This window comes from Fulmarus glacialis, unplaced genomic scaffold, assembly GCF_000690835.1.
Source record: "Fulmarus glacialis isolate BGI_N327 unplaced genomic scaffold, ASM69083v1 scaffold11386, whole genome shotgun sequence".
Taxonomy (NCBI): domain Eukaryota; kingdom Metazoa; phylum Chordata; class Aves; order Procellariiformes; family Procellariidae; genus Fulmarus; species Fulmarus glacialis.
The window spans coordinates 8,468-17,992 of record NW_009218776.1 but is presented as its reverse complement, the minus strand read 5'-3'; the positions used below and the strand labels follow the sequence as shown (position 1 = coordinate 17,992).

General features: G+C 38.3%; 1 protein-coding gene across 1 annotated transcript; it reads left to right on the top strand.

Annotated features, from left to right (window-relative positions):
- Positions 1-1,108: 1,108 nt before the first annotated feature.
- MDH1 (malate dehydrogenase 1, NAD (soluble)) lies at positions 1,109-7,651 on the top strand (the record flags this gene model as incomplete). Its single annotated transcript, XM_009580150.1, has 8 exons — positions 1,109-1,207; positions 1,532-1,628; positions 2,612-2,787; positions 4,185-4,307; positions 4,435-4,611; positions 6,223-6,336; positions 6,553-6,642; positions 7,008-7,651. Coding segments are annotated over 8 exons (1,002 nt in total), but the record flags the coding sequence as incomplete, so codon positions are not given.
- Between the last annotated feature and the right edge of the window lie 1,874 nt (positions 7,652-9,525).

Sequence of the window (9,525 nt, the reverse complement as noted above, 5' to 3'; positions counted from 1 at the left end):
CAGCACTATGCGAAATGCCTGCCTTTGCTCTGCAAGCTACACTTTTCATAATGTAGCCCAGTATGCAATTAAATCACTTCAGACATAATTGAATGTGGAAGATGTTTTGACCATAATTCAAATGATCATCTTTTAATTATTTGAAAAAGTGGGCACGGGATTCCAGCAGGCTGGTCGGAGTCTGCTTGTTCCTGTCCTAGCATAATCTGCCTCAGCCCTATTGCCTCTAGGGAAAAAGGGAGATACAAAAAACAGGCTTACAAAATATTGGGGTTTGAACGTGGCATGTTTTGGCATGTTTTCCCTTTTCAATATTAAACAACTCTGGAGTTCCCCAAGTCCTGGTTCTGCTTAACAAAATGGACTTTTGCTATAGGGTAAGCCATTTTTTTTCCCCTATTTCAATATAGCAATATAGCAATGTGTTGGCAGTCGTCTTCCACTCTTCTGGAGTTTTGGGTCAGTTTGACAATGGACAGTTGTATTATAGATATTAGTGTCTGTATTTGTCCCTAAAGTAGCTTTTGTCTGTGGATTTGTTAAATTGCTGCATAACAGTTTAGTGAGACAGTAGTTTTAAGTCCACTAGATTCCTTGGTTTCTGGCATTCAATAAGTCTTTGGTTGCAAGTAAGCGTTCAAAATGCTTAATGGAAACAGCCCTCAAAATTGAAAGAATCTGAAAACTGGTGAAGTGTGGTAGCTCATAAAACTTTTGTAGTAAGTTTGAAGTATGAATGGGTAATCTAATGACTGGGTACATGATGTAATGCCTTTTGCTAAAAAGGCAGCATTGTTAAAAGGAATACAAAGTTTTTCAGATAGATTGTCATTCCTGGCGTTTCGGAAGCTTTTCTAGGAACAATTCTTAGGGGTATTTTTGCAAGTGTGGTCTCTTTCTGTAAAAGCAAGTAGAGAAATTGCTGGTGATTCTAACAGAACAGAAGTGTGATCCCAGGAGCTGGCCCTGATGCACATTTAGACCCATGCTTTCATCCAGGTTAAATAATCATAACCTTGTTCCTGTAGTAACTGTTAATTTTTACCACACTCAGATGGTGTGAGCCTGCACTCTGTAGCTGTGGGTAAGTCTCCGTACTTTCTTGCAGGGTGAACCTATCAGAGTCCTGGTGACTGGAGCTGCCGGGCAGATTGCTTACTCGTTGCTCTACAGCATTGCCAAGGGAGATGTCTTTGGCAAAGAACAGGTAACTCTTATGCTGAATTATCACTTGTCTCTGCTGCGCAGTAATGAATAAGCTAATGTCAGAACTGCAGTCCCCGAGACTTGTTTTCTTGTAGACACTCAGAATGGTTTATCAATATGCAAGTAATTTATTCTTTAAGTGGTGAAAATGGAGTCCTGCTCTGTTATGCAAGCTTTCAGTTGTTGGTCGTGCTGAAGTTTTTTGGTTTTCTGTAAATGAATTTTAAGTCTTGCACAAGATAGCAGTTTCTAGCAGACAACAAGACAAATTCATTTTTGAAACAGATTATGTGCAACTTGCACTAAACCATTTCTTTCTTTACAGCCTCTTGTTCTTGTGCTGCTGGATATCACCCCCATGATGACTGTATTGGAAGGTGTAGTGATGGAGCTGCAGGACTGTGCTCTACCGCTGCTGAGAGGTGGCCAAAAGAAATTTTTCTTATACCTACAAGATGTTCTAGTACAACTGTTGCATTTATGAGTTCCTGTAGCTGGCAGGAAGTTAAGCAGAATGAAATATTAGATGATCCTTTCTTGGTTTTATATTTTGTAGAAGATAATTTAATTTAACTTAGGCTGTAAGCTAGGAAGAATGTCATCAAATGGGTTTTGTGTAAAGAATTGACTACGCAGATACCTGGGTTTTGGTTTATATCATCTAATCCTGGGTTGTCAGCATGTGCAACAAATTGTCAGATACTTGTGCATTTATGCGTTGTATTCTGGCCTAGTGGTAAAATAACAATGAATCTTTAGATACGCTTACATGCCTTTACTACGTTTAAAAAAAAAAAACCTCTAGTCTTTAGAAATATCTTCTGTATAAAGACACAAATTGAAAAATCACTCATCAAGGCACGTGAACAAGTTAAGTTCTGATAAATCTAAACAAGCAGAAGAAAGGGAGCCAGTAGATGCTACTGTAATTATTACAGTACTTAAAAAAAATATGTAGCTACCAGCTCTTGTACTTGTACTTATCAGTTTGAATTGTTAAAGGAGGAGGAAGACTTCATTTGTGTTGATACTTGCCACCAAGAACTTTTTTGTAAAAGTGAAGAACAGCATATATGCATACATGTGTTTAATATGCATATATACATATGTATAAATATTTAGAGAGAGACACATGAAAGGTATCTTTTGACATAGATTTCTCCTGTGTTTTCAGAATTTATATCTAAAGCTTTCGATAAATATTTGTGTATAAATACTTGCCAGTAAACAGTTTCTAATCTGTGGAGTTAGGGCCAAATGACTATACTTGTATTTTTGGAAGGGGAAGGTGGTGTTGTCAGATCAGATAATACACTATTTATGAACCAAAAAATATTCCCGCTAGCACTTTGCCATGAATATTTACCTTTCTTACTTTTTTTTCCCTCCTGTTTCCTTTTTTTAGAGGTCATTCCAACAGACAAGGAGGAAGTTGCATTCAAAGACCTTGACATAGCAATTCTGGTTGGCTCCATGCCAAGGAGAGAGGGCATGGAGAGGAAGGATTTACTCAAAGCAAATGTGAAAATTTTCAAGTCTCAGGGTGCAGCCTTGGACAAGTATGCCAAAAAGACTGTCAAGGTGAATATAGAAACTGAATTTAAAAATTTAACTCTCTGAGTTATGTAGAGATCTAAATACATTGTAGAATGATACTGCGCAAGCAGGAGCCTATTCAGTGCAGGCATTCCTTTCCTTAAACCCTGGAAATTATACCACAGTCAAGGTTAAATGAGATACAGTATGTTAAATGGGTAGATGATTTAGTCCTTAATTTGTTTGGTGAAAAAGGTAAGTCTTGCATTGTATTGCTGTAGTCCGCACATCCCTGAACTAGTTACCAGCAATTCTAAAAAAAAAAAAAAAACACCACAAAAAAACCCCCCAAACTCCCAAACCTATATAAAAAAATAAAAAGCAGTCTTTTCTCGTTATTGCTCTTCTCTGGGAGAACTAAATTATCTGCGTGCAGCTGCCTACTTCATATCCATCTGTGAATTTATCATAATGACCCTTGACTTCAGTATCAATATGGAATTACAGTTGCACAAAAAATCGGCTTTATTTAGGTTGTTTGCATCTTGGTCTTTAGAGCATTGGAAGCTTTTAATTGTTCTCTCTGATTCCTTCAGCACAGTTAATGGGATCATGTGGCCGCTCTCCTACTGCTCTTAATCTCAGACCTAGACTCCGACTGTGCTTTGTAACTGACTTTTTAATGTCTGCTTCCTCTTGATGAACTTCCTGCTGCTTCTAAAGACTTGTTTGCTTCTTTATACAGTCGGAATAAAAACTATCAATATAACTATTGCAAAGTAATGGAAAATTTACTGAACTCACTTTCAAAAGGGGAATACAAAGGGAGGTTTGCAGATTAGCTTGTGTGATTGAGAGTATATGGAGCTTGACATTAATCATTTGAGGCACATTAGTAGATGAAGGATGAATAAAAATCAGTTTTCTATAGTAATAAATTTGTCTAAGTTCAGGCAATATTTTACTTCTAACTGCCTATGAACACTGAGATAAGTAACTGTTCTGGCTTTCTTAATTATAAAGCAATTATATAAAGCAGTGGCAGCCAGTGTAGGAATCGTTTAAAAGGTGATGGTGAACTCACTGTGGGCCGAATAGTGTGTATGTATCGTGCATTCCCTGTATCTAGTAGCATGGGGTTTGAAGTCAGGCTGTGGGTCAGTGCGCAGATCTCCCTAGAAGTCTTGTTCTCTTTCACGTTTGAATTTCAAATTATAAAGAAGATGCATAGCTAGAAAACATTTTTCTGTGCAGTTATAAAAGACTCGGTGACTATGAACAATGCACATACAAAAAATCTTGTTGAAGACAGCAAAGAGATTTAGAAAACTTAGCTTTTTGATCGTTTCTTTGAAGGCAAAGCCATGTATTTCACTTGAGGGAGCTGTTTTGCAGAAATAGCTTCATCTTTCCACATTCCCGTTCCTCTTTTTCGTTTTTAGGTTGTGGTAGTTGGGAATCCAGCAAATACGAACTGCCTGATTGCGTCAAAGTCAGCCCCATCAATACCAAAGGAAAACTTCAGCTGCTTAACTCGTTTGGATCACAACAGAGCTAAATCTCAGGTAAAAAGGGCCTATTCAAAGCAGAATGCTTTCTGTTGTCTCTGCTAAATACAGAGCAATGCTTTCAAAGAAGCTGTGAATTGAGAGGCTGAAGTTAATACAATGGGTATCTTTAATTTGCAATTAGATTGCTCTGAAACTTGGTGTGACTGCTAATGATGTGAAGAATGTTATCATCTGGGGCAACCATTCCTCCACTCAATATCCAGATGTTAACCATGCGAAGGTAAATGTGAAAGGAAAGGAAGTTGGAGTTTATGAAGCTATAAAAGATGACAGCTGGCTGAAGGGAGACTTTATCCTGGTAAGATCTTGGGGCTTTTTTAAATGGTCATTCTGTGCTTCTGCTTTCTCCTAACCTCATATGAAATTGTAAACTATGTAAATGACTGACTGGGTAAAGCAGCTTTTCCTGTCTCACTAGAATAACTCATCTTCAGATAGCTTGTCTCTGTCAGTTATTTGCTTTTGAAAAATTTAGCGCATTATGGAACTTATGTAAATACTATAGAAAAAGCCATTTGGAATGCTGAAATGATTCAACAAAAATAAGTTTGATCAGAGCTTAGGTGCAACTCCTCTGGCACACAAGCACCATTGACAGTTCACTATAGTGACTTTTTTTGGGCAGCTTTGCAGATGAGGTAGGAAGATCTTCCGTTTGCTGCTCCCCACCCACCAAAAAAAAAGCCCAGCAGCCCTCCCCCTGCACATGCATGCGCACGCACACACACACATGCTTTCCAAATCTGGCCTCAGCAGCAGCATTTCTAAAAAGTAATCTGAAAAATCTAGAAAACACTTGCAACTGTTTTAATGCAGGGTAGTAATAAATAATAATGTAGGGTAGTAAAACAAAATAATGGTATTAATTGATCAAGAGCACAGGCTACCTAAATGCAATATGAAGTGAAACAAGATTACTAAAGCCCTTGACTCCAAGTAACTCTACTTTGCTTGGTATTGCAATGTTACTGGCATGCTGATAGCCAGGGACTATATCTTGGCCAAGGCACCTTTAGTTTGGAACTGAGGGTGTGTTTTGTCATACGACCGTGCTTTGTCCTATCTTGGTTTTGGATATAGCTTATTCCACTTCATGCTTGTTGCTACAGGATAAATGATTGTATGCTGGCAAGCAAAGTTCATGAGCCAGAGTGTAAGCAGAAACCTGTCCTTGTCCTTGATGCTGCTGTATCTTAACGTGGCCAAGGCAGGATACTGGCTTGGCCTTCTAGGTACGTTGCAGTGCTGGGCTATGCTAGAATGCGTTGCCTAAGATAAGGAGATTTTATAATTCCTGCTTTTTAGACTGGGGTCTGGTTGGCGTACAGCCTTACCAAACTTATTAAAAGAAAAATAATGTGAGGTTTAAGAAGCTATTCTAATTCCAAGAAGTGCAATTCTTAAGTACAAAATTTCTGAATATAAACTTGAGTATAGGGAGGTAGGTTCAGCTATCTTCAGGAATTAAATTAATTTTATGCATTAAATATTGTAGGATTGAGACCAGCAAGTAGTTCACGTTGGTATTCAGCAAAAACCCCTTAATTCCCAGTGTTGTTCCGAGACATCTGTTACTGTTGACGTACGTGACGTCTCTTGGTGGTAAAAGCTTGAAGCATCTGATTGGTATGAAAGAAGTTAGTGGACTGCTAGCTGTAAAGCAAGTACTAAGAAATGAGCCAACCTCTGAAATAATCCATTATGTTCTTGATGCTCTTGTCTTGGCAAAACTCTTTTAGATTGTATTTCTGGATTGTATGCTGTGTTCATTTAGTGATAGAACCGTATCTTGACTGATGAAGTTAAATAATGTTTGTAAGGCGATCTTTTCTTATGGCATTTACTAATAGTGTTTAGACCAAGCCAAGATTTTGCTGCTTTACCATTTAGGGTTTTTTCTGAATTGCAGACTGTTCAGCAACGTGGAGCAGCCGTTATTAAGGCTAGGAAGCTGTCCAGTGCAATGTCAGCTGCTAAAGCTATCTGTGATCATGTGAGGGACATCTGGTTTGGCACTCCAGCGGTAAGATGTTGCTCTTGAGTAAGTGCTTGTTTGCCTAATGCTTTGATTACATGCCGGTGTCTTTGACCTCAAGTGTGTATGTGTGTTGAGAGCGGGAAGAATCTGTCTTTTTTCTGGAATAAAGTGTGTCGTAGGAGATGCAGTACATTGGAAATTAAAATTTTGCTTGCTTCTAGCAGTGAAGAATGTATTTATCCCTTCCTCTTCTGTTTTCAGGGGGAATTTGTTTCCATGGGAGTAATTTCTGATGGAAATTCTTATGGTGTTCCTGAAGACTTGCTATATTCATTCCCTGTTGTGATCAAGGTAACTAGGCTGTATTTAAGTCTAAGTATCTTCTGCAAGACCTGGTTGAACTGTCATATGAGCTAGTTAACAGCTGTGCTTTTGGTATGGGACTGCAGTTGCTGGGACGCGAGGGTTTTAGCAGTCTTCCACAGACAGGACCATTATTCACCATTTTGTAGTAGTTGTCAGACAAGTACTGATAGAAGAGTAGAATCTTACATGACTAGCTGATGCTGGTTGTATTCTTTATCTGAAAACAAAATTAACTTCTGCCTGATGTGTTTTTTAAGGCCATAAACGTTGTTTCTTAGGCTGCAAAGTTTCCTTCGTGCAGACCGAACGAAGCTTGTTCTCATATGGAGGCGCTTTTTGTTTTCAAACAGGACAAGACCTGGAAGTTTGTTGAGGGTCTTCCTATTAACGATTTTTCTCGTGAGAAGATGGATCTGACTGCTAAGGAGTTAACTGAAGAGAAGGAGACTGCTGTGGAATTCCTCTCCAGTGCATGACTAGGTGATGGTGATGAGGAAATACAAAATCATTTAAGAGTTGAAGAATCTAAAAGTCGTCTCTAAGCCACCAAACACTATTCCTGTATTGAAGTCAACTGTCTGTGGCAATTGTGCATTTTAAAGTTCATGTGCTTACTGGTACTGTTGTGCCTGTTGAGTTATTAGCAAAAAGATTATTAAAGAAGTAAAACTAGTTTGTTGACCAAACTTTCTGTTCAATACTAGTTGCTTTCTGTGTATGATACAGAATAATTGTTTGCCTCAGCCTTGGCTACTAACGCACAATCTGAGTTTTGATTAGAATTTGGCACTATTGGAACACGTCCTAGTCTGTGATCACTTCAGCATCCTATGGCTCACCTGAGAATGAAATTAGAATGCCAATAGTTCTTGAACCAGTAGTTCAGTGACTCAAGTTTATCACTGAACAGACTCCAAGTATATACTGTTCATTCTGGTTATGCTTACAATGTTTGTCAATAGAAATATTAAAAGATGCTTAATCACATAATGGCTAAGAGTAGTCTGTTGCACTTTATGGCGTGTTTTAGTTATGTAACTAGCAGAATTTGGTAGTACAACATAAAAAAAAAAACACAACCCTGAAGGCCTATTTTAAGAAACTGAGGGAAACTAGTTTTAAGAAGCTTTATTGATGACTAGCACTTCTGTTTGTCTTTCCTAGGCAACATTGCTTTATGTCAGCATCAGACACAAAAGCCTAAAGGCAGATTTGTATTCCAGCACTACAGTTCAAAAGCAGTGTTGGTACTGTAGCTCAGTACTAATTTGATTGTGGCTTCAAAGCCTTTTGTCCCAGGAGACAAGGACTCACTTGGTTAAGACCAAGTGAGGTTAATATACTTGCTTGAGAATTTTCCTAGTGCGGCCTACAAACATTTTAACTTCAGGAAGCTATTTCAAATACATTGTACTGTAATTGTTCCTTTGCAAACACACAGGTGGATGTTGCCGTAACTCTTCTCCTAGACTCTTGCTTTGTCTGTTCCTACTGTAGTAACCCACCTTACGTAGACTTAAGGAATTTAGACTAGGTTTGTTGTTCTGGGAATTTCTTAGATGTACTACGTGTTCTATTTGTTTTCTAAGCACCTTAAATAACTTCCCGCCCTGTTTGCACAGTGCAAACTCTCATGATAATGGGATTTTTCTCACACACAATGTCAGTGCTAAGTTGTTGTCTGTCCCATTCCAATGTAAGTGTTTCTGTCTTGTACTAAAGTAAATCTTGGGTCTGTCATATCTGGAGTCATCTCACTTCCCTTTTTTGGTTTTTTGTCCTTAAATGAGGATTCAAGAAGTAGAACTGTTTTGACAAAAAAAAAGTTTAAACTGAATTTGAAGCAAATTGAATGGTTTCTTTGAGGATTTATCAACTAGATTATAAAATAAATCAGCAAATATCAATAAGCTTATCCTTAAAAATAAGTCTGCTCTCAGACTAATTAGCTATTAAGTACAGTGACAGTAATGGAGCAAGAACTTACTATACATAAATAGTTGAAAGGGAAAACCAGCATTTCAGAAGATGGGAATGTCTGCTGCAGCACAGGCCGGCCGGAGGCAGGGCACAGTAAGAGAATGTTTATGAAGCAGCTGTTGCAAGAACTTAGGCATTCTTGCAGTCCTGGGAATAGACAAGAAGTATATACACCGTATTTTTTCACCGTTTTCTTCATTCCTCTAAACTCCTTGGAGGTTAGCCATGGAGAAATTATAAGAAAATTTCATACGTCTGTCTTCACGACAGTTTGGGAACTTCAGCAGAAATTAGGGAGGGAAGGAAAGCTGCCGGCATGATGACTGCCTTCTGGTGTTCCATACAAAGTCAGTAAAATCTCTTTTCAACATGAACCTGGGGACCAAAGGAATTTATTCCAGTAATTACCATGCCACAGCTTATTTTAAGGCAACGCTTTCTACAGTGAATGTTACAGGAGATAGCTACAGTGCACACTGTTACTCAGTTTAAAAAGGCTACAGGGTAAGTAAAGGCATGAGTACACATCTGTGCCTGAAAACCGTAAGTGAAGTGTGATAAATCCTGCTGGTGTGCAGTATGTTTTGTGCCATAGCTACAGAAACATCACAATGTAAGGAAGAAGCTTTAAAAAAAAAAAAAAATCTGGAAGATCTGGCTCTTCAGGGTTTTTTGATGTTTGTTTTAAAGCAGCCTTCTCCGGGAGACAACTTGCTTCTTGTAAAGTGATGCTTATAACACTTGGTGTATCAGAACAATTGCATAATTAACCTCAGTACTTGGTAGACTATCTCATGATATGTTTACCTCCTCAAATTAACACTTGAATCTACATTGGACTCCTCTCATACTACGAGTTTTAAGCACTGTTTGTATTTCCTCCACACT